The sequence below is a fragment of the Thamnophis elegans genome, chromosome 17 (assembly GCF_009769535.1).
Source record: "Thamnophis elegans isolate rThaEle1 chromosome 17, rThaEle1.pri, whole genome shotgun sequence".
Lineage (NCBI taxonomy): Eukaryota > Metazoa > Chordata > Lepidosauria > Squamata > Colubridae > Thamnophis > Thamnophis elegans.
Window position 1 is genome coordinate 3418391 of NC_045557.1, and position 24062 is coordinate 3442452.

Consider the following 24062-nt stretch of genomic DNA (forward strand, 5'->3'; position numbering starts at 1 on the left):
GATGGACCGAGTTGAGAAGCTGGCATGGAGACAAATTGAGATTGTCCAAGGGATGAAACAGCCTAAAACTCTTGTCAAAGGCGTTGAAAGAATCCTAAACTCGAAAATATAAAACCAGGGTTAATTCACTCGTCTCCCACGTCGGACAAACATTTAAGGCACTGGAGGAAAAATGAAGGCACTGTGGTTGTCTCACTCAAAGCTGAAGCGAGATGGTTGGCACCAAAAATATCTCTCTCCCCCCCCCCACAATATCCCCCCCCCTCCCCACAACCCAACCCAATTTATTAAACCAACCCAAACAGTCTCGTTTTGCACTAAATCGAAGTCCTAACTCCGCCACAGAGCTCCGATTTGACTCAATGCAGAAAATATTTGGAGTTTGAGCGGAGCGGAGTAGATATTTTGTCGTGCGGGAATCTTTGTCCCTGATCTTCCCGGGGTGGATTGGCAGGTTTGATGGCTGGCTTGGCTATCAACGGAGTTCAGTTTTTCAAGAGGTGGGGGGTTTGGTAGCCCTCGTTAAGAGGGAGAAGGCAAGAACGATGGGAGCCAAAGTTTTTGGCAAACGGAAAATGAGGGAACCGAGGAAAAATATTTGGGAAACTCCCATAAGGAGGAATCGGTAGTCGTCGCGGCGTAGGACGCTTCCCACAGAGTTGTGTCCGGGAGCTGGCTGGTTTTTCTCCACCTGCCCCGCGCCTGCCGCCCCAGCTCAGATCTTCACGAACAAAATGCTGGTGACCAGGGCGAATCCGAGCAGGAGAACGATGACCTTCAGGATACGCTGCTCCGAAGAGGCGAGTTCGTGAGGCAGAATCTCCATGAAGGTGACGTAGATGAAGGTTCCCGTGGCTAAGCCTTCCAGGACGCTGCGGGAGAGGCGGGACAGAGCCGCCATGGGGACTTCAGTCAGAGACACCCCCAGCCCGATGCCGAACGGGGTCATGGCCGAGAAGATAACCAGGCAGATCGCCACGGCCCGGGGACGCAGCCGCCCTTGCAAGAGCTTGAGACTCAGGCTGAAGGCGATGGCGCCTTTGTGGATCAGAAGCCCCAGGCAGATCTCCAACGCTTGGGCGCCGTCTTCCTGCAGCCCCACGGCCAGCCCTTCGAAGACGGAGTGGAGCGAGAGCGCCAGGAAAAGCACCACCAAGCGGATGGCCGAGTGGGCGTTGAAGTCCACGTGGACGTGGGTGCGCTCACCGGCCAGGCGGTCGCGAGCCAGGGGCCGCTGGGATCCCTCCGGCCAACTCTGGTCCTGCTGCAGGGACGGATGCTGATGGGAAGCAGAGTTCAGGAGAGCTTCGGTCTCTTCCAGGGATCCCGACGGATCCTTATAAGCCAGCACGATCTGTTCCAACACCAGAACGATGAAGAAGCCCATCGCCATGATGAATTCTTGCAAAGGGAAACGGAGCTGCCCGGGGGGGGGGGGGGGGGGGGAGAGAGAGAGAAAAAAGACAACATCAATTTGAGTTCCCTGCTCCAGACTCCGAACTTCCCCTTCTCAGCTAGGCAGGACGCCCGAATATCTCGGAAGCGTTGCCGTTTTTTAATCCGGCGAACGACTAATCTCACACAGAGAAAAGAAAAGCGAGCCAACGATTTTTAAAAAACGCAACGATCCCCAAGGAGGCCTTCCCCTTTAACCAGTCAGGATGCCTAAAAGAGAACCTCCAAGGGCAGAGGCAGTCTACCACAGAAGCTACGCACCAATTTGTGGGTTTTTACAGCCACCGAAGGAACGAGGGGAAAGTTTCTCCTGCAATACTCGCAGGAAAACGGTTAGGATTTTTGCCCCATTAGCAATCCCCCTGCAAGGAGGGTCGAAGAGGGTTAGAATGAACCGCCAAGAAGCAGTTAAAGAGATAAAGATTTAAGGGACGTATTGGGGAGGCAAAGTCAAAAGAAAAAGCATAGCAATCAAAGTATTAAAGCGGGTAAGGGATGATGGATAGATGATTTTTCTCCCCTTTTTTTAGTGTTCTGATTTGCTTTTCCTTCTTTCTCTCTTTCTTTTAAAGCGTAGCATTAAAATATCGGAGCGGGCTATAGACGATGAATGGCCCACCCTTCTATTTGTTATTCTTCTGATTTGCTCTTCCTTTTCTCTTTCTCTCTCTCTCTCTCTTCCCCTTTTGGATTGAACGTAATTATTATGATTGATTTCATTCGTTTTATTTGCATTAGAAAGTGCGACACCCAAGTGCCAATTGAGGATCGTTTTGCCTTGCACTCTGATTTAATTCTGCATGATAACTTGGAACGCTGGCAACACGGTTCACACATTGATTTGCGATGTTAAAAATAAAATAAAATAAAGCCCCCCCCCCCTGCTAATCTGTCCTCTAATACCCTCCAAAACCCGCTCGCTTTCCTCTCGAGAGGGAATTAAAACCTGGAATTTAGCTTTTGCAAAATTGCCTCACTTACCGTGACTTGCAAATCATCTAAGGCTTCGTTAATGCTGGCTAGATAACTAGGAAGCAGGTCGAGAAGACACGTCCCCAGGAAAATGCCACCGGCAAAACAACTCACCAGGCTGAGGGTTTTCCGTTGAGGGGCTGTCGGGAGAAAACGGGAGGAGGACAGAGGGGGGAAAATTAACCGGGAATGACGGTTTGGTGTGACGTTTCCAAGCTGCACACAATCCTCATTCAACTGCAAAATAACTGCAAAATAATTAAGATTGTGTGTGTGTGTGTGTTTTTCTTTTTTGCAAGATTTTAATTTTTTATAGCAAAAGGCCAGGAGAGATGAGAGACCGAACTTGAAACATATCCAGATCCAGAATAGATTCTGGATTCTGATTCAATTCAGATTCAGTTCTGATTCAATTCGGATTCTGATTCAATTCAGATTCAGTTCTGATTCAATTTGGATTCTGATTCAATTCAGATTCAGTTCTGATTCAATTCAGATTCAGTTCTGATTCAATTCAGATTCTGATTCAATTCAGATTCAGTTCTGATTCAATTTGGATTCTGATTCAATTCAGATTCAGTTCTGATTCAATTCAGATTCTGATTCAATTCAGATTCAGTTCTGATTCAATTCAGGTTGAATCGAGTTGAATCCGAGTTGAAATACACAACTTTTAAAGAGGGGAAAAATAAACTTTCCCAACAGCATCTGGTGTGTTTCCAGCCATTCCTTCGCATCTCCTCTTTCTTTAAAATTAAAATGTTCTCCATGACGTTTCTCTCCCACCCCTCCTTCGCCTCTTTTTCCAAACAGGAGTTCCTTATTTTTTTATTTTCCCCCCCTCCAAGAAAAAGGAAAACGTTGTTTAAATCGGAAAGGCGACATCCTCTGCCTGCCTGAAGCCAAAACTGTGTTTTTGCTGGGGCCTCGCTCAAGATCAGGAGTTTCCAATAAATATTTAACTTCCTGTTTTGTTTTGTTTTTTTAATTATTTGGGGCCGACGGCGAGAATGGCTGAAAATTAAACCAGGCAGTTTCGATCAGTCAAAATTTTAACAAGAGAGCCTACGCTTACGATGCATCATTTTTTTTTAATGCTCTTCTTAAAAACAAGAGTTTTTGAAAAGTGCGAACAACAACATTCCCCTATTTGTTCTTGGTTCCCCCACCCCAAGGCCACAGGAAAGATTAAATGTTCAAACAGTAAACTTACGCCGGATTTTGAAATAAAAGCAGATAAGTAACTTACCAGTAGCCCCTTTGGATCCAACCTGGAGGATAAACAGCCTCTAATCCAAGTCCCTCTGAGAATGGACTCAAACCAAGAAAGTTTTCTTGTTTTTTTTAAAGAAGTTCAGATTCTGTTTCAATCCAGATTCAGTTCCGATTCTGACTCAGTTCCGATTCAATTCAGATTCAGTTTCGACTCTGACTCAGTTCTGATTCTGATTCAACTCCAATTCGGTTTTGATTCAATTGAGATTCGGGTACAATTCAGATTCTGATTCAATTCAGATTCAGTTCTGATTCAATTCAGATTCAGTTCTGATTCAATTTGGATTCTGATTCAATTCAGATTCAGTTCTGATTCAATTCAGATTCTGATTCAATTCAGAATCAGTTCTGTTTCAATTCAGATTCAGTCCTGATTCAATTTGGATTCTGATTCTATTCAGATTCAGTTCTGATTCAATTCATATTGATTCAATTCAGATTCAGTTCTGATTCAATTCATATTCTGATTCAATTCATATTCTGATTCAATTCAGATTCAGTTCTGATTCAATTCAGATTCAGTTCTGATTCAATTCATATTGATTCAATTCAGATTCTGATTCAATTCAGATTCTGATTCAATTTAGATTCAGTTCTGATTCAATTCAGATTCTGATTCAATTCAGATTCAGTTCTGTTTCAATTCAGATTCAGTTCTGATTCAATTCAGATTCAGTTCTGATTCAATTCAGATTCTGATTCAATTCAGATTCTGATTCAATTCAGATTCTGATTCAATTCAGATTCTGATTCAATTCAGATTCAGTTCTGATTCAATTCAGATTCAGTTCTGATTCAATTCAGATTCAGTTCTGATTCAATTTGGATTCTGATTCAATTCATATTGATTCTATTCAGATTCAGTTCTGATTCAATTCAGATTCAGTTCTGATTCAATTCAGATTGATTCAATTCAGATTCAGTTCTGATTCAATTCAGATTCTGATTCAATTCAGATTCTGATTCAATTCAGATTCAGTTCTGATTCAATCCTGATTCTGATTCAATCCTGATTCGAATTCAGTTCAGATTTAACTCCGGTTCGGATTCAATTCAGATTCAGTTGATTCAATTCAGATTCTGATTCAATCCTGATTCCAATTTAATCCCGATTCAACCAGTTGCGGACTAGCCCCTTAGACCCAGCAACCCACCCCCACCCCCCCACCCCCAAATCCACATACCAAAGCTTCCACTGTTGAGGGCAGACCCCGGCCTCCGGAACAGCCAAAGCGGGATGAACGCACACAGCAGGGTCACCAACAGGAGTAGCACCAGGGAGCCCAGCTTCAGCTCCAGCGCCTGCACCGAGCGCGGCGTGGTCTCATACGGGTTCCAGACCATCTTGGCCTCCAGTTTCGTATCCGAGTCCCACGATCCGGCCATCCCGAACACGCACCGATCGACAGCCTCTTCAATTTGGGAAGCCTCCAAAATTTGCCGCACTCAAACGTCGCACCCCCTTTTTAAGTCCGCGGCGCCTTGTCCATGCGCTGCGGGTTTCGACGCCCCAAGAAGCCAGCCTACAGGAAGGAACGGGGGAGAATTTTACGACAGTCCTCACTTAGCGGCCATTCCGAGTTACGACCAACTTTTCAAAAAGTCGACTTTGACGCTCCAACGGTTACAAACACCCACATATCCCCCCCCCCCCACTTTATGGGCATTCCGGACACTTGACAACCAGCTTAAATTGGCAGCAGTCCCAACAAATTTGTGAATCTGTTACCCTATTAATTTATTAGAATATTTGGGGAAGGAAAGCATTATAAGCAACTCCAAACCCCCCTCCCTGAAAAAAAACCCCTGAGATAAAAAGAATTAAATAGATCAGTTAATAAACCGGAAGTTTGAAGTTCACGCTTTCATTTATATATAAACTTGGCTGGATCATGGAAAATAAAGTAAGGCTACTATTATTAAATTATCGTTATGCAATTAATTAATGGCTTGGTTGGTTTGCCCATGCTCAGAGTTGTTTGGATATGAATCGGATTAATAAATACATAAATGATTCAAGGTTTTTTTTACAGCAGCTGAGGATGTGATCCACAGTTTCATCAGCTTCTTTGCAAAGTCTGCATTTGGCATCATCAGAGGATTTTTCGATTTTGGCCTTGATGGCATTTGTGCGGATAGCTTGTTCTTGCGCAGCCAGGATTAGTGACTCTGTTTCTTTCTTTAATGTACCTGTTGTTAACCATAACCAAGTTTGTTCACTGTCCACTTTATCTATTATTTTTCCCAGAAATTGGCCATGCAGTGCTTTGTTCTGCCAACTCTCCATTCTTGATTTTATCACATCTTTTCTGTATTCTTGTTTCGTCTGTTGGGCCTTCAGTAGATTTTTGTTCTTTACTATTATTTAATTAATTAATTAATTATTATTATTATTATTATTATCACAACAGCACAATTGTATCACAGCGGCCAGTTGTTTCACCGGATTTGGCATTGATTACTAATTATTGTTGTTGTTGTTGTTGTTGTTATTATTATTATTATTATTATTACCCCATCTGATCATTTGACAATCCAAATAGCCCCGCACTAACAACCAAGCGGAAAAACCTGACTTACGATCGTTTTCCACACTTACGACCATTGCAGCGTGTGTCCCCCCATGGTCACAATCAAAATTCAGACGCTCGGCGACCTTCTGACAAGCGACGTGGAAGCAGGATTCACTTCCCAACCTCAACGGGACGGATTCGCTTTAACGACGGCGGCAAGAAAAATGGGGCAACACACTGACTTCAACCGCAAAAATCTGGGGATTCGCTTTGGTCGTAAGTCAAGGACTAACAATTTTTTTTTTAAAAAAAAAATGTGAGCCAGCAATCGGAAACGGGGATAAACAGATGAGTCAAGGACCCATTCCCGTAATTTGCCATTTCCAAGCAGCTGTTAACTCCCCCCCTCCCCATTTATGACCCCTCCTGATTTATACCCAAGGTCAAACAGAGGGAAGGGAGAAAAAAAACATTTTAGATTTTAGAAAGGTCTGCAGAGATTCTGGGAAACCCGCCAGCCGTGTCTGGGATCCGAGAAACTTTTCTTTTAAAAAAAGAAGTTTAAAAAAAAAGTACATTTCAGTTCTTGTTATTTAATTTGCTGCCAACACAGATCGCCAGGAGGGGAACAAAATAAAACAGTGGGATTTTGCCAAGTTGCGGGAACTAAATTTAACCGAGGTTTTTTTTAAAGTCACTTCCCCTTAAGTTGCATTTTTTTTTAAAACCCAGGTTTGTTTTTGCAGAAGAACAAGTCATAAAGTGGGGGAATCGGGCAGATATTTTGAAAAACAGGCTCATAAATTTGCTTGGGAAAAGCAGGTCTGTTTTTTAAAAGAGCTTCCACGGCTCGAGGCAGTGTATCTTTAAGCATCCTTTCCACCTTAAATTTCGGTTTCCATCCATCCCAGAGTATCGAGGCTAACGGGTTGAAATTCGTAATTCAACCTCTGGAAGTTTGATTATTTATCTTTGGATTTGGCTGCTAAAACTTTCTTTTCTCTATTCAATTTTGATTTTTTTTTTTTAAATTTTAATTTCAAGAGCCGAAATCCTGAAATGTTCACCCAAAATCTAGCCAAGCCAAGCTAGAAACTAATTTGGGGAAAGGCAGTTCGTATCTATAGCTTGTTTAATTTATAATTAAATATAATTCATAAATACATGTTTATATAAATATAAATTATATAAAGGTTCCCCTCGCACCTATGTGCTAGTCGTTCCCGACTCTAGGGGGCGATGGTGCTCATCTCTGTTTCAAAGCCGAAGAGCCAGCGCTGCCCGAAGACGTCTCCATGGTCATGTGGCCGGCGTGACTCAACACCGAAGGCGCACGGGACGCTGTTCCCTTCCCACCAAAGGTGGTTCCTATTTTTCTACTCGCATTTTGTACCTGCTTTCGAACGGCTACATTGGCAGAAGCTGGGACAAGTCACTCCATTACACGGTGCTGGGGATTCGAACCGCTGAACTGCCAACCTTTCTGATCGACAAGCTCAGCGTCTTAGCCCCTGCGCCACCGCGTCCCGTAAATTATATATAAATTTGCTAGCTAAAAATCGAAAGTCCTGCCCTGATTAAAACTCGGTCAATCCTTTGATTTTAATGTTGGTTTTTAACCTGTTTATGTTTTAGCTTAGATGTAACTGTAAGGCACTCAAGGGTTATTTCTATGGTGAATCCGGGACGTCAATACATTTTAATAAATAAATAAAAATCAATGTGGGTTGTTTGGGGGGGGGGGGTTGGTAAATAATTTGCTGTCTTTTGAGAAGCCAGATCTTAAAAATTCCCTAAATTTGAAATTATTCAGAGACACCTTGGAAACCTTCAGGAAAAAATGGAAAAGGGCGGAATTTTCTGATAAGTGGAAAGTTAATTTAATTATTAGTTACACAAACATGGCTTCAAAGACAAGCTAATCCTTGGATTAATCATGGGCCATTAAAACTTCCAGCAACAGCCTAGTCACCTGAGTTCTCCAGGCAAACTTTGAACTGACATCGAAGCGAGGGATATGGGATTTGTAGTTCCACTTCTAGGCTGTACACTTCACCCAAACTGACCCCAGGGATTAATCTAAATAATTTTCCGTTCTCTTGGAATTATAATTATAATCTCTCATTTTGTATCCCGGGATTGTTTTTCCTAGTTTAAGATAGATGATAGATAGATAGATAGATAGATAGATAGATAGATAGATAGATAGATAGATAGATAGAAGACAGACAGAGAGAGAGAGAGAGAGAGAGAGTGAGCGAGATACTGTATAGATATAGATTGGAGGGAGGGAGGGAGGGAGGGATAGGTAGATAGATAGATAGATAGATAGATAGATAATGATAGATAGATAGATAGATAAGATAGATAGATAGATGATAGATAGATGATAGATAGATAGATAGATAGATGATAGATAGTAGACACACACAGAGAGAGAGAGAGAGAGAGAGAGATACTGTATAGATAGATAGATTGGATGGAGGGAGGGATAGATAGATAGATGATAGATAGATAGATAGATGATAGATAGATAGATAGATAGATAGATAGATGATAGATAGATAGATGATAGATAGATGATAGATAGATAGAATTAAAAAGAAAAGTCTTCCATTTCAACCAAGAGAAAGAAAATAATTAACATTAATCCTGGCTTATTCCCACCCCGTATTAAATTTGAATTAAAAACTCAGTGAGGCTAAGTAAATGACCAGGCTTTCCAAATTAAGCAGCTCGGCTCCATAGCACCCCACCCCTCGGGAAACAATCTCCAAGGCTCAAGTTTAGACATCCCCTGTCCCACCAAAAGAAATCCAGTGGCCATGAGTTCCACAAACCCTCAGCAGGAAAACAGCCCCCTAGGCAGCAAAACTGCTTCGGCGCCTTCATCCTTGCGCAAATGAAGTTACTCCCAGGAGTTAAGCTTGAGTACAATGCTCCACCAACCAACCCCCTCTGGGGATGATGGGTCTTGTAGTCCAGCACACCAGGAGAGCCGCTCTTGAAATGGAGAGGTTGCTGGTGGGTTTTTCCCCCCAAAGATGAACAGGGATGGGGGGGGGGGGGTTCAGTCGGTGGAGATAGTTGGCTACTACTTTTCTCTTCCTTCCCTCTGGGGATGACGGGCCCTGTAGTCCAGCACACAAAGCAGCTGATGCACCCTCGGAAAAAAGGGTACCCTGCTTCAAAGAGGACTAGGAAAGGGGGAGTCAGTAGGGGTCTTGAGAGACCACCAACCCAACCTCTTGGACTTACTGGGCCAGGACTACCATGACCATGCTCCTTGGTGGCTGGGGAGCATGGGACTTGCGATCCAAACCCACCTGGGGTAAGGGAGCCTTACATTAAGAATGTAAGGCTCCCTTAGGACCCTACTCCCCTTCCCCAAAAGGAGAAGGGGGTGAGAGACCCATTCCCCCCCTCCCTCCCACCGACGCTCTGCGGGAGACCCCGACTCACCGGCGGCCGCAACTCCGCGCAGTTCCGAAAGTGCCTGGACGTTCCAAAGGGGCGTGGCCGGGCCCGAACCAGAGGAAGGAAAGCAGTGTTGCATCCGCCAATCGGCTTCTCGGCCTAGCGTTCGAAAGGGTGTGTCGGCCGGGAAACAAAAAAAAAAAATCGTGGCTCAGCCAATGGGAGGGCGTCCTTTTTAAGGTGGGGCGTTCGAAAGGGGCGGAGCCGAGGGGGCGAAATCAATACATTAATTTTAAGAAAGGCCAGGTTCGAAAGAGGCGGGGCCAGAAGGCTGTTCCTGGCATGCCGTTTGGCGGACGCGCAGACGGATAGCAGGCCTGGCCAATGAAGCTAGGTTGGAAAAGGGCGGCACCCGAAGGGTATTCCTGGCATGCCGATTGGCGGACGCCCAGACGGACAGCAAGCCTGGCCAATGAGGCCAGATGCCAAAAAAAGGCGGGCCCCGAAGTCTGTTCCTAGCGTGCCGATTGGCGAATCGCAAGACGGACAGCATGTCTTGGCCAATGAGGAAGACGCAATGCAGAAAAAAGTGAATTTTCAACTGGGTTGATCGTCACGTGTGAAAGGACCTTCCAGGGAGATCAAAGCGTGTCGCAACAGTGTTGCAGCAATGGAGGGGGGGGGGGACGAGTCAGAGCTCCCCCCTCTTCCAGGAAACTCCATTCCTAATCCTGCCTCCCATTTATTACCTAGCTGTAGTACAGGGTCTCCTGTCTGAGCAGGGGGTTGGACTAGATGACCTCCAAGGTCCTTTCCAAACTCCATTACTGTTCCGTTGTCTGATTCTTCCTTCTGGCTGCAACCAACCCGGCTTCCCTTTGCTCTTACCGACCGTCTTCGTCGTCTTTCGGAGCCCCCTAAGTTTATATGTTGCTAATGTGAGACATTTTGCTTTCGCTCCGTTTTACGACCTTTCCTGCCTCGGTGGTTACAGCGACGCACTGCCGGCGTGAAATCAGCCACCCGGTCATTAAAATCAGCCACCTGGCCCATTTTCACGGCTTTTTTCGCCCATTTTTGAGACTCTTCTTGGCCTGTTTTTGAGGGTTTTCTTGGCCCATTTTTGAGGCTTCTTCTGCCCATTTTACAGCGGGGTTTTGGGGTTTTTTTGGAAAAATAAGATGATAAAAGCCTTAAAAATCAAGAAAAGTGGAAAAAACCCTCCAAAACGGGCCGAAAATAGCTTCAAAAACAGGCCAAGAAAAGCCTTGAAAACAGGCCAAGAAAATCCGAAATACAGGCTGAAAAAAAGCCTCAAAAACTGGTCAAGAAAGCCAGAAAAACAGGCCCCAAAAAGTCTCAAAAATAGGCCAAGAAAAATGGAAAAACCCTCCAAAACAGGTTGAAAAAAGCCTCAAAAACAGGCCAAGGAAGCCGAAAAAACAGGTCCTCAAAAGCCTCTACAATAGGCCAAATAAAGCCTCAAAAACGGGCCAAGAAAAGTGGAAAAAACCCTCCAAAACAGGTTGAAAAAAGCCTCAAAAATAGGCCAAGGAAGCCGAAAAAACGGGCCCTCAAAAGCCTCAAAAATAGGCCGAATAAAGCCTCAAAAATGGGCCTAGAAAAGTAAAAGAAAGGGGCCAAAAAAAGCCTCAAAAACAGGCCAAGGAAGCCAGAAAAATGGGCCCCCAAAAGCCTCAAAAACAGGCCAAGAAAAGTGGAAAAAACCCTCCAAAACAGGCCAAGAAAAGCCGAAATACAGGCTGAAAAAAAGCCTCAAAAACAGGCCAAGGAAGCCGAAAAAACAGGCCCCCCAAAGTCTCAAAAATAGGCCGAATAAAGCCTCAAAAAGGGGCCAAGAAAAGTGGAAAAAACCCTCCAAAACAGGTTGAAAAAAGCTTCAAAAACAGGCCAAGGAAGCCGAAAAAATGAGCCCTCAAAAGCCTCTACAATAGGCCGAATAAAGCCTCAAAAACGAGCCAAGAAAAGTATTTTAAAAAGGGCCGAAAAAAGCCTCAAAAACGGATTTTAAAAAAGCCTGAAAAAGGGACGTGCAGTGGCCAAAAATGGCCGTCGGGTGGGCGAGGCAAGGAGTGACTCGGAGGGGAGGGCGAGGGGTGGGGCCAGCCAGTGGTGGGATCACCCTACAGGGAGCCACAGCAGAGGGCCCAAAGAGCCACATGTGGCTCCGGAGCCGCAGATGGCACCACACTTGCTCTAACCAGTTATACCACGTGTCCCAAATCAAATAGTATTCCGTTTCTCCTCTTTCATTTATTTCCATTCTTAGCCTATCCATCCCCGCACATTCTAGCATTTTTTTCTTTCTCACTCTTCCGTCGAATTAGAATTTTTATTGGAAATTGATATTTGGGGATTTACATCCCAGCCTATTGTGCCCTGGGGGGAAACCTAAGTGTGCAAATACACTTCCTTTGCCAGATTTTTTTTTCTTTGATAACGACCGTTCTGAGCCTCGGGGCAAAGTTTATGAATCCTTGGCCTTTATTTTTAGCCCTTTTCCATTGGCCGAAGTCTCGTGGGTTGGTCCCGGAAAGGCAGTTTCAGGATATTAAAGATCCTGGGTAGAGAAACAAGTTTTAAAAAATGTAAAAAAAACAAACAAAGCCAACAACTTCCTTGTCGGAGGACAAATCGGCACATTGTTCTTCCTCGCCAACCCCACATTGCAAAACGAGAAGGGCAAAGACCGGGGAGCGAAGGGTTAATTTTAGTTTTAATTTTTTTTTCCCTTCCCCAAATCGCACCTCAAAAAGGTGTGGGGTTGTTTGTGTGTGTGTGTGTGTGTGTGTGTGTGTGTGTGTCCTCAGAGGACAAATCTTAGTCCCTGGCCAATATTTGCAGAGTTGAAAAGTTTCGCAGCTTGGAGGATTTATGCCGGTTGTTTTTGGTGTTCCGGTGACTGCTTGCAAACTGATTTTTATTTATTTGGGGGGGGGGGGGAGGCTGTCTGGCATCCTGCAAGAAGGAAGCAAATTTGGCGATTCTGAATAAGGGCTTTGATCCAACCCATTGCATCATTTCATTGGACGCTATTTGGGACGCCGGTATCTGGTTCGGCTGGGTGGACTGAATGCCGGAGGCGGTGCGGAGATTAATCTTTTAAGAAAATTCAGATATTTTTTTTTTAATCTTCAGAAGTTGTGAGTGCTTCATTGCTGGAGGTTTTTAAAAAGAGACTGGACAGTGCTTGTCTGAAATGTGTAGGTTCTTCTGCTTGAGTTAGGGGGCTGGACAAGAAGACCTCCAAGGTCCCTTCCAGCTCTGCTTTTTTGTTAATGTGTTATTTTATTATTGTTATTCTGCTATTGTTATTCTGCTATTGTTATTCTGCTATTCATTTTCCTTCCTTTCTTCCTTTCTTCCTTCCTTCCTTCCTTCCTTCCTTCTCCATCACTGGAGGCTTTTAAGAAGAGACTGGAGAGCCATTTGTTTGAAATGGTCTAAATTCTCCTGCCTGAACACGGGGTTGGACTAGAAGACCTCCAAGGTCCCTTCTAGTTCTCTTATTCTGTTATTCTGCTACTTTCCTTCCTTCCTTCCTTCCTTCCTTCCTTCCTTCTCCACAACTGGAAGTTTTTAAGAAAAGATTGGAGAGCCATTTGTCTGAAATGGCATATAGATAGGGTTTCCTGCTTGAGCAGGGGGCTGGACTAGAAGATCTCCAAGGTACCTTCCAGCTCTATTATTCTGCTATTCTCCTTCCTTCCTTCCTTCCTTCCTTCCTTCCTTCCTTCCTTCCTTCCTTCCTTCTCCATCACTGGAGGCTTTTAAGAGACTGGACAGTCCCTTCTCTGCAATAGCATAGGGCTTTTGCTTGAGCAGGGGGTTGGACTAGAAGACCTCCAAGGTCCCTTCCGGCTCTATTCTCATTCCGATTCTGACTTTTTGGAGGGGCTCCACTTTTATAAAATGGATTTTGACAGCACGGATGTTTTCAAAATTCTCTTCGACGGACCGGAGGATCCGAACTCCGGACCCAGCCTTGCTGCCATAAACTCCAACGTCCAAACCCTCCTTCAAGATCATCCCTACGTCTCTCTTCCAAATAAACCCAGGAGCTGGCCAGCTGGCCAGCTGCAGGTAAGACCCAGAATCTGGCTCTCGATGTGCGGCATTTGTTTAGCGACGGTTTGAGTTACCCAAAAAAGTCCTCGCACTTATGACGCAACGAGAAACAATTCATCCGTGGCTTTGTAACCGTTTTGTGTCCCTCGTTCAGCGTCTTCCTGACGACGACGACGCAGAAGAGCTTTTGCAACTTCGGATCAACCCCAACAAAGTCTACCATCCCAGGAGCTCAACGGCCTCTCCGGAGAACATCGGTGACGTTTCCTCCAGTCTCGGACGAGCCCCCCTTCCTCACGACCCATCGCCCACCATCGTCCTGGAGGTCCTCTGCGACCCAGGGACCTTGGAAGACATCAACACTCTTGGTAAGCATCCGGCGTGCGGTGCGGGGAGAGAAACCTGCCTCAGTTTCCCTAAACAGCGAATTGGAAAGTTTAATCAGATTTAGGCCACAGGAGTTGAGCCAAAATCTAAATCACCTTTCCTTTCCTTCTTTCCTTCTTTCTTTCCTTCCCTCCTTCCTGAAAATGAAAGTTTTACCAATGTTATCATATCAGCAACGTGGTTGATACTTGGGGGGGTTCTTTTCTAGGAAATTGGGGCTCCCCTGAAACCCACCCACCCATCTGCATTGCGAGCCAAGCATCGCTGGAATTTTTGGATGGGAGGTCTCGCTTAAACGCAGTCGAGATTCCCACGGAGCAGGTAAAATACGATCAAGGGGTAAATTAAAATATTCTGGCATACAATTTATGGATCTAGTCCAGTCATTGGTGATTTGAGTGCACACCAGTGGGTTAAAAGTTGTTATTTCACACACACGCACACACACACACACACAGAGGCAAAAATTTGCATCCGGAAACTCATGCCAAAGTTTAGCATTTCTCCAACTTGGCAACTTTAAGGCAGGTGGACTTCAACTCCCAGAATGCCTCAGTTGGGGAAAAAAAATTGCAGCAGCCAATCAGTGTACGTGGGGGGCGGGTCCTGGCCTTGCAGGGTCCACTAGTGGCTTGGGCCATGGATTGGCCGTTCTTTCCTTCCAGCTCTATGTCCTGGAGGACTCTTTAATTGGGCCTGGCGGCTTTTTTTAATTAAAAAAAAAAACAACAACTCCTGGGCGGGTCTAGAATACTTTTTTTCAAGGCTTGGGAAGGCTCACGTGACCCTCAGCAGCCAATGGCGGCTGCGAAGCATCCCGATTGGTACAGCGAGTGGCCCTGCAATTCCTTAGCTTCGCCACCGGGGGCCGCCATCGCTGGATTGCTTTCGGTTTCATTTTGTTGAAGCTGGTTTTTAATGGCTTTCAGAGGGCTTTCTCCTCCTCCCCATCATCCACACACCCCAGATGGGTCTCCAAGCCCCCAGAAATCCCCGGGATGTGATAGGAAAAATGGGTCATTCCTTCCTCCGCTCATCAGCTTCCCCCCGTAATACTTCCAGACCCCTGCCCCGTTCTTGACGGAGGAGGAGAGGCACCTTCTAAGCCAGGAGGGGGTCTTCCTGCACGACGTTCTACACCTTTCCCAGGTGGGTAGCTGGGCAAAGGGATGGAGAGACCCCCCCCCACCCACTTTCCCCCTGCCCAGGTAGCCTTCAAGCAGGAGGGAGGGTCGAACAGGCAGGACGACAGCCCTGCCAGGTAGGCCAGAGAGGAGACTAACCAGAGCAGAGGAGCTAACTGTACTTCAGGGGTAGGTCCTCGGTTTAAACCACCTCAATAGAGCCCATAATTTCCACTCGCTGCTAAGCGAGGCGGTCGCGAAGGGAGTTTTGCCCTGTTTTACAACCTTTCCCGCAGGCGGAAGAGCGAATCCTCAAGAAAATACGGAGGAAGATTCGAAACAAGCACTCGGCCCAAGACAGCCGTCGACGCAAAAAGGAATATTTGGATGGTCTGGAGAGCCGGTAAGAAATGTGGATGTTTGTTTTTTCCTACTGCATGAAGCAAACTCCTCATCCCGACAAAAAAACTCTTTTATTGATTTGCTGTGAATTCTGCTCCTTCACATCCAATAAAATCTTTCGAAGGAGGATTTATGGTCACAGACCTTCTCTGGCTTGGAGAGCTGCCAGGACGATCTCTGCGGAACTTGGCCAGGAGTCTCGGAGAGTCACGAACCAATTAAGCGAACTAATGATCTCCTGCAAACTCCACTCCCCTGTCGCTCCTCTTTTATTCCCTCTGGGAGGGGCCATTCACCGTCCCCCTGTGGCCTTCCTCCCAAGTCGACCCCTGTTCTTTAGCTCTTCCCTTTGTCTGGCAACTCTGTGCATGCGCACACTGGGAACAGGCTCCAGCTGTTCTTCTGCCTCACTGATGTCTGACTCTGAAGGCAGCTGATAACTGGCATACGGCCCTTTCCCCCTCTCTGCCTCCGACGCAGAGCCCTCGTCCGAGCCTTCCCCAGATTCCAGGACTGGCCCAAGTTCCTCCCCAACCCTCCTCACTGTCTGAATCTGCTGCCACCTCCGCTGGCCGCTGGCGAGCCACAACATACAGACGCAATCATGGTTAGAAGAGGATCCGTGGCTCTCCGAAACAGGATCTCTTCAGGATCCCGAATCCCCAGCCACAGGGAGATGCTGCTACTCCAATTCCCATCAGCCATGGCCCCTTAGCCGGGCCTTCTGGGAGTCATCGTCGGAGCTTCAAGAAACGAAAGTCCTCATGGCGATCGGAGGAGTGAGGAAAGGGGTGGAAAACTCCCATTTTCTCCCATCCGCCACAGCAGCTTGGGGTCTTGTGATGGGAACTGTAGTCCGGGCAAATTTCGGGAGCTGGGAAGGAGACACCATGTTGGCTTGTCTGTTTGCTTCACAGGGTAGCTGCCTGCTCGGCACAGAACCAGGATCTCAAGAAAAAGGTCCAACAGTTGGAGAAGCACAAAGAGTGAGTTGGGGGCACTGGTCCCCCCCCCACGCTTTTCGGTCCATTCTTGGCTGCCCCCCCAAGAATCCAGAGACGCTGACTGGGGAGTGGGGGGCTTGTCTCAGAACTAGATCTGCAATTTTACCAGGCGCAAAGTTTCTACTTTCAGAAGACAGTTTGAAGGGGGCTTCTTGGAAGTTGTCCCTCAAGTCAACACACGTCTTTCTTAGCCTCTGATCTTGTACTGGTAGACTGTTGCTAGAGAGGGAGGTTTCCTTCAGTCAATGCCTTCAAGGAGATCTTCATGTCTTCCATCATGTGTGCCATTAAAATAATCTTGGTTTGTGGGAGTGGATTTCTCCTTCCTTCCTTCAGTCCATCATCTTCCTTCCTTCCTTCCTTCCACCATCTTCTTTCCTTCCTTCAATCCATCATCTATCTTCCTTCCTTCCGTCTTCTTCCTTCCTTCCTTCTCTCAATCAACTTCCTTCCTTCCACCATCTTCCTTCCTTCTTTCCTTTCACCTATGATCTTCCTTCCTTCCCTCTGTCTTCTTCCTCCCTTCCCTCAATCAACTTCCTTCCTTCCACCATCTTCCTTCCTTCTTTCCTTTCACCTATGATCTTCCTTCCTTCCTTCTATCATCTTCTTTCCTTCCTTCATCTTCCTTCCTTCTTTCCTTTCACCTATGATCTTCCTTCCTTCCTTCCTTCTTTCCTTCCTTCCTTCCATCCATCATCTTCCTTCCTTCTTTCCTTTCACTTATGATCTTCCTTCCTTCCTTCTATCATCTTCCTTCCTTCCACCATCTTCCTTCCTTCTTTCCTTTCGCCTATGATCTTCCTTCCTTCCCTCTGTCTTCTTCCTTCCTTCCTTCTCTCAATCAACTTCCTTCCTTCCTTCCACCATCTTCCTTCCTTTCCTTTCACCTATGATCTTCCTTCCTTCTCTCTATCATCTTCCTTCCTTCCTTCCTTCCTTCCTTCCCTCCTCCCTTCCCTTCCCTTCCCTTCCCTTCCTGAAACCTTTGAGTGAGACCAGAAGGGTTAAGACCGAAGAGGAAGACTGGGAAAAGACCTTCCTCGTTAGAACCTGGAAGTCCAGGATGCACCCCCGGCTCCAGACCCCACATTCTCCGGGCCAGCCTCATGCCTGTGGCAGCATCCCGGTCAGTGTCCAGGGCTCTCCTTGGTTGGGTTCCTGTGGAGGGATGACCTTCCAACTTCTCTTGCAGGTCCCTTCTGGACCAGTTACAGAACCTCCAGGGTCTCCTCACCCAGACATCCACCAAGGCAGTCCAGACCAGCACATGCCTCGTGGTAGGTGGCCTTCACTCTTTTGAGCACTGGGCCTCCGGGGTTCCCGCTCCCATCATCCCCGTCTCTTTCCCTCTCCAGATCCTCCTCGTCTCCTTCGGCCTTTTCATCTGGCCCACCTTGGCCTCGTTTTACGGTGCGTCCCAGGTCGCCGGAGGGAACCCGGAACCGTCAGGAGGTGAGTATCAGCGCCCCCTGCTTTTCAACGCCTGCCGTTTGAAGATAGCGTGCCTCTGGAAATGGAGGCTCCACTGAGCCCATCGTCCTTCGGTCTCGTCTGAAAAAACACTAGTTTGCTGGTCCTGAATTGATCCTTCTCGTCCGTATAAACCTGTCCAAAGGTGGCTAGAGAAGAATAGATTATTATATTATGGAATGTGTAGAATATATTGAATAGAATGGAATGATAATAAAAATGTATTACTAAAATACATATTAAAAATAGAATAAAATAGAATAGAATAGAATAATTATGGAATATGGAGTAGAATATATTGAATATAATATATTGAATATAATAAATCAATAGAATATATTGAATAGAGTAGGATAGGATATTGAAATGAAGAATAGAATAGAATAGATTTAATGCTATAGAATAGAGTACAGTAAAGTAGAATAGAGTAGAATAAGAATATGGAGTAGATTTAATACTATAAAATAGAGAATAGAATAGAATAGAATGATAATAAAAATGTATTACTAAAACATATATTAAAAATAGAATAGAATAGAATTAAATAGAATATTATGGAATATGGAGTAGAATATATTGAATAGAATATATGGAATAGAATAGGATAGGATATTGAAATGAAGAATAGATTTAATACTATAGAATAGAGAATAGAATAGAATAATAAAAATGTATTAGTAAAATATATATTAAAAATAGAATAGAATAGAATAGAATTGAATATTATGGAATATAGAGTAGAATATATTGAATAGAATATATTGAATAGAATAGAATAGTATATTGAAATGAAGAATAGAATAGAATAGAATTAATACTATAAAATAGATTAGAGTACAGTAAAGTAGAATAGAATATAGAAATTCAAGTAAAGCAGAATAGAGAACAGGACAGGATAGAAAATATAATAATATACAGAATACAGAACAGAAAATATTATAGAATAGGGTAGAATATAAAGTACAAACTATTATATAGAATTGAAAACAATATAGAATAGAAAATATTAAAGAATAGAGAATTGAACTGAGGAGAATTGAAAAAGGCCCCCATTTTAACACTCCGCGTCTTCTCCACCAGTCCTTTCCCGAAATATCTTGACCCAAAAGGAAGCTTCCGAGCCAGGGACACCATCCGCCGCCCGTCATCTAGAAGTGCCCCTCGTTCAAGTGGAATTGCGCCCGGAACTTCGCGTCGGTGAGGACGTGAAAAACCTCCCTGTGGTGGGAGAGACAGACGAGGAGGCAGGATCTGAACCCCAGTTCCAACCAAAGGATCGTCGGCGAGGAAAGGCCACCAGGCCCGACCTCGACGAGATATGAAACATCCCGGCAACATTTTGCGTCTGGGAAGCTTTACGTTCCGAAACAAACAGCAAAGGGTACCCCAGAGCATGTGCAAAGGGCCTTCCCCCCCCCCTGCCAACAAGCAGCAGTCATCCGAGGGACAGTGCCAGCTGCCTGAAACCCAAAGCAATTCCTCTGCCAAGCCAGATTCCCGGAGTTTTCTTTAACAAGATTTGTTGAGCCAGAAGAGAAAAAGACGACGTCTCCAGGATTCCCATTTCTCCGAATCTTTTATCCCTCTCAAAACCGTCTCAGACATCGGGCGCGGGGTTCAAGGAGTACAACTCAGTGGTTGAAACACGGCGGACAATAATACCCACGTCAACTCATAAAGTTGCCATGGTGAGGAAAGCGGGGGGGGGAGTGCATTCCATGCATATTTTCGGCTAGAGTTGGATCTCGGATTACTTCAGCAGGCTTGTGAGGGGTTCGTTGGGGGAATGTGATTTACGACACAGAGGGGAGGGAAGGAAGCTGGGTAAAGTTCCGCTAGAATCCCAACAAGGCTCAGATCTGACTGCAAAGCGGTATTGCCAAAATGGGGCTCCTAATAAATGACGGGGTTTCTTTTGAAACTTGGCTGGAGGCTCATGAATTAATTAATTTGGGAAACCTGACCACCCAGCAGTGTCAGGGTGGACGACACTGGGACTTGTAGTCCGCGGGAGGGTCGAGGATTCAAAATTTTCAATTCCAAAGGTTGGAGGTTGAAAATCATTCCCGGGATTTCGTTTTTTACTTTTAATGACTTCCGTTCGTTCTTCGCTGGCTCTTGTCTTCTCGTCAATCGGATTCTCTCCCGTGTCGTCGTCCTCCCCCAACCCTCCCCCCCACCTCGACAGAAAGCAAATTATCCTGCTTGGAAACAAAGGAGTTTAATTAACAGAAGCCGAACGTCGCCGGAGGCTTCCTACGCCCGCTTCAAACCTTTCTCGATCCTGCAGGTTCATTTTCCCAAGAAACCTCATTAGATGGAGCTGTAATTCCGGAGAGGCTCTTCCATCCGATCTCCTGCCGGCGGGGGGATTTCACGCCAAGAAACTTTCCATCCTCAAAAATTCAATTTATAAACGGTTGCTTTAGGGAAACGCAGGCGTAAAACAGGGCGGTGAATCCGTTCAACCAGAAGATTTCGAGAGAAAGGGCTTTGAAACCTCCGTCTCCTTCCTTCCCTTCCTGCCTCCCGCTTCAAATGATCTCCTCGGAAAGAAAGTCCTTGCCACACGGCCATAAACTGAGCCCAAAGTTTCCGCTGCTAAGAGAGACGTTCGAACGTTGCTCTCTTTCCGCGGTCGTTAAGGGAATCACTGCGGTTGTTAAGTTTAGTCACACGGTTGCTAAGTGGATCTATCTTCCCACCGTCGCAAAAGGGAGGTTGTGGGGCCCCGGGGACGCCGTGGCTGTCGTAAATATGAGCCCCCGTTGCCGAGTGTCTGAATCTTGATCGAGCGACCACGGGGAGGCTGCACCGGTCGTAAGGGTGAAGCAAGGGTCACGAGTCACTTTTTTCAGTTAAGAGTCACTAAGTGAACTCTCGGGGGAAGAAACCAAGCGAGGGGTTATTAGAGTGAAGCCAAAGTGGGAGGAAAAAATTAAAATTAAAAGTTTTTTTTTATGGAAGAAGAGATACTCTTGCTACAGGCCACAGTTCGACCCCGTTTGCCTTCATCTGATTATTATAAACTTTTATTCGTTAAACATGAAACTCAAAAGTCAAGTGAATATTGATTGTTGATACAGATTGCTGCCAACATCCTAGGAATCTACCCTCCTCCTCCTTTTCTTCTCCTTCTCCTTTTTCTTCCATTCCTTCCTTCTTTTTTCTCCTCCTCCTACTTCTGCTTCCTTTCTTCCTTCTTCCCCTCCTCCCCCTCTTCTCCTCCTATTTTTCTTCTTCCTTTTCCTTCTTCCTCCTCCTCCCTCTTCCTTCTTTCCACCTTCCTTCTTCTTCTCCTTCCCCTCCTCCCTCCTCTTCCTCTTCCTCCCTTTTTTCTTCTTCCTCCTCCTCCTTCCTCTTCCTTCCTTCTCCTCCTCCCCCTCCTCCTCTTTCCCCTCCTTCCTCTTCCTCCTCCTTTTCTTCTTCCTCTTCCTTTTTTCTTCTCCTCCTCCTCCTGCTTCCTCTCTTCTTTCTTCCACACACACACTACGACGGTCAGAAGTGCGAGGCACCAACCGATCAAATCAAATCTTTTATCACGCTTGTAGGCCAGCGCAACCCAACACATTCCAATGGGGCGGGATAAATCAAGCCTCCCGCTCCAGGAGCAGTCTACCGCTCTCGAAACCCTGCTCTCCTTTCCCCTCCGCTTGGCGTTTTTTTACCGTATTCCTTCACCACCTCTTTCTCTCTTGCCCGCTCGGGGATCAGCGTTTCCTCCCTCCCTCCCTCCCTCCCTCCTCCTCCCGCAATTTTCTCGGCCAGAGATGAAAGAGAAAAAGTGAACGACAAGAACAAGAAAAAAGAAAAACTCGCAGAGCTGGCTTTCTGAGGCCAATTAATGCTGAAGCTTTGATGAATGCTAATAATTAATCCGCCCAAAATAGTCGGGATATATTAGCGGTGCCCATCAAAAGCCAAGCTTTATTGGATGAATTACTCAGTTCCGGCCCGGCGGGATATTTATTCGTCCAGAGAGACGGATGAATCAAAGCCAACGGTGTTAATTTTTCAGCACTGCCAAATTGCAAATGCATATTAAAAAAAAAAAAAAAACCCTGGAGAAATGCGTGATTGGCAGCCCCTCCCTGGCACAGCCACCCACAACTCCCCCCACACACACACAGACATACACCATCCAGCTTCGAAAATCTGGGGCACGGCGAAACCACTCGCTTGCCCATCATCCTTGTCTGGTTGGCCTCCTTCCCATCCCTTATAGGAGCCCAAATCCCTTGGAAACCGGGTTTAAGTCTTCCGCGCTTAAACACCCCCCCCCTCCTTCTCTCTCCGTCCCCGGGGAGGCGGGCGTGGGCTGCCGGAGGAACAGTGCAGGATACACTTTCTTGCGTGAAGCAGGCAAAGATCATTTCGGTTTCAGCACCGCGGACAGCTCCCGTCGGTGCTGAGACGTTGCTCTCCCTGTGGATTGGCCCCCGGGGGGAGACGCCAACCATGATTGGGGTCCGTTGGGTCATTGTGACCCTTCTCTGCCTCTTCTTCATGGTCCGGGGAGCGCCGGCTGACCAAGGGACATCGGAACTGCCACTGAAACATATACACCCAGGGCATCAGAAGGAGCTGGTGAGTAACCCAGGATCGGTAGCCGGATGGAGGGCAAGGACGGATACATAGCATGGATCGCTCCAGAGGGCAAGGAAACGCAGCAGGGAACCTGGGTCGTCATCGTCGGTGTCCGTTCCCACATGCATAAAACGGGGAACGGTGCCCGAAAACAAGTTAAAGGGGGGGAACAGACCACCATTAAGCCAGCATGCGTCCACGGGCAGGGCTGCACCGCCACAGGAGATAGGTCAAGCCTTCCGCCCTCTGGGTAAGCAGCTAGGCAGGGGATGATGGGTGCTGTAATCCAGAGTTCCCAAGAGTAGTGTTGATTGATTATTCCAGTCCGTTTTTAGCAATTAGGATAATTGTTTTTTGTAAAACCGGAAAATATTTCATTTTCTCGTTATTAAGCGAGCGGCGATAAACTTCAGAGAGTGTAAATCAAAGGCCCGGAGAGATTTATTTATTTATTTAGCAGCAAAGCCCCCTTCCCAAACTCGGAAAATAAGACGCCCACCCCCCCTCCCGGGGGGAGTGGGGAGGGGGTCGCCACAGCCCATTAACCCCTCCCCGTCGAGCCCGTTACGCAGCAGGGAAGCAATTCCAGTTTGCCAACCTGGTTTGATTTCGGGAGCCCTGCAGTTTAAGGACTTTTGTGAACCGGGGAAGGGAGGGAGGCTGAGTGGAGCCTCCAGGTTTAGAGGAAGTCTACCTGTCCCACTTTTTTAGAGAAAAGGAGGAGGGGCAGGAAACAGACATTACAAAATATATATATATATATATATATATATATATATATATGTTTGCCACGTTTTGATTCCTTCCAGCTGGACGAACTGCAGGAAGTGCTTGAAAAACTGCAGCATAAGAAAGTCTCGGCTTGGGAGAAGAAATTCAACCAAGTGCCCAAGGTATATATTTGGGGAATGGTGGGGGGGGGGGGGACACAATTTAAGAGGGGGGGCCATCCATGCGACTTTTCCCTCCTTCTGGGAAGGACGTCCTTGCCCGCACTCCCGATAGGTAAGATCCGAGCACGACAGAACCGGATTCCCGGAATCTTTCATTCTCGGGTCCTAGCTGTTTTCCTGAATTGTTCCGCTTGAGTTTTAAGGAAGAGAATGGAGCGTCCTGGTCGTGTGAAGAGCAAAAAGGACTCATGAAAGAGGGGGTTACACAGACTCGGGGAGCAGGAGGGGGGAAAGACAGGGGATTGACCCTCTCCCCCCCCCTCTTCCTTTCCAGTGCTCCTTCGGCGACCCCTGCGCCATCCGGAAAGGCCCCCGCATAGGCAAACTCTGCGACTGTCCCCGGAGAGCCAGCTGCAACGCTTTCCTTCTCAAATGCTTGTGAGCTGCGGCGTACGCATGAGCCCTCCCGCC

General features: G+C 46.4%; 2 protein-coding genes across 4 annotated transcripts; one reads left to right on the plus strand and one right to left on the minus strand.

Annotated features, from left to right (window-relative positions):
• Positions 1-6: 6 nt before the first annotated feature.
• Positions 7-9782, minus strand: SLC39A1 (solute carrier family 39 member 1). The gene is made up of 4 exons (XM_032234150.1): positions 9678-9782; positions 4887-5225; positions 2437-2567; positions 7-1420 (listed from the first exon to the last, which is right to left on the minus strand). The coding sequence occupies exons 2-4, from the start codon at positions 5086-5088 to the stop codon at positions 716-718; spliced, it is 1038 nt and encodes a 345-aa protein (XP_032090041.1). The 5' UTR covers positions 5089-5225; positions 9678-9782; the 3' UTR covers positions 7-715.
• A 3593-nt stretch (positions 9783-13375) lies between these two features.
• Positions 13376-21281, plus strand: CREB3L4 (cAMP responsive element binding protein 3 like 4). 3 transcript variants are annotated; one of them, XM_032233782.1, is made up of 9 exons: positions 13376-13736; positions 13876-14089; positions 14317-14429; positions 15171-15257; positions 15529-15635; positions 16552-16620; positions 17834-17918; positions 17997-18093; positions 19192-21281. In XM_032233782.1, exons 1-9 carry the CDS (start codon positions 13566-13568, stop codon positions 19431-19433), a joined length of 1185 nt encoding a protein of 394 aa, XP_032089673.1. In that variant the 5' UTR covers positions 13376-13565; the 3' UTR covers positions 19434-21281. The 3 variants fall into 3 exon arrangements, with proteins under 3 accessions (XP_032089673.1, XP_032089672.1, XP_032089674.1); XM_032233781.1 differs by having other exon boundaries at positions 17834-18093; XM_032233783.1 differs by lacking the exon at positions 15171-15257 and having other exon boundaries at positions 17834-18093.
• The last annotated feature ends 2781 nt before the right edge of the window (positions 21282-24062 follow it).

Excerpts from the sequence above, each read along its gene's own strand:
- SLC39A1 (XM_032234150.1), bottom strand. The coding sequence starts at position 5,088 with ATGGCCGGATCGTGGGACTCGGATACGAAACTGGAGGCCAAGATGGTC. Across the intron at positions 2,568-4,886 it reads CCTCAACAGTGGAAGCTTTG|CCCCTCAACGGAAAACCCTC; the intron begins GTATGTGGATTT and ends TTCTCCCGACAG. Across the intron at positions 1,421-2,436 it reads TAGATGATTTGCAAGTCACG|CTCCGTTTCCCTTTGCAAGA; the intron begins GTAAGTGAGGCA and ends CCCCCCGGGCAG.
- CREB3L4 (XM_032233781.1), top strand. The coding sequence starts at position 13,566 with ATGGATTTTGACAGCACGGATGTTTTCAAAATTCTCTTCGACGGACCG. Across the intron at positions 13,737-13,875 it reads GGCCAGCTGGCCAGCTGCAG|CGTCTTCCTGACGACGACGA; the intron begins GTAAGACCCAGA and ends TCCCTCGTTCAG. Across the intron at positions 16,621-17,833 it reads CAGTTGGAGAAGCACAAAGA|GTCCCTTCTGGACCAGTTAC; the intron begins GTGAGTTGGGGG and ends CTTCTCTTGCAG.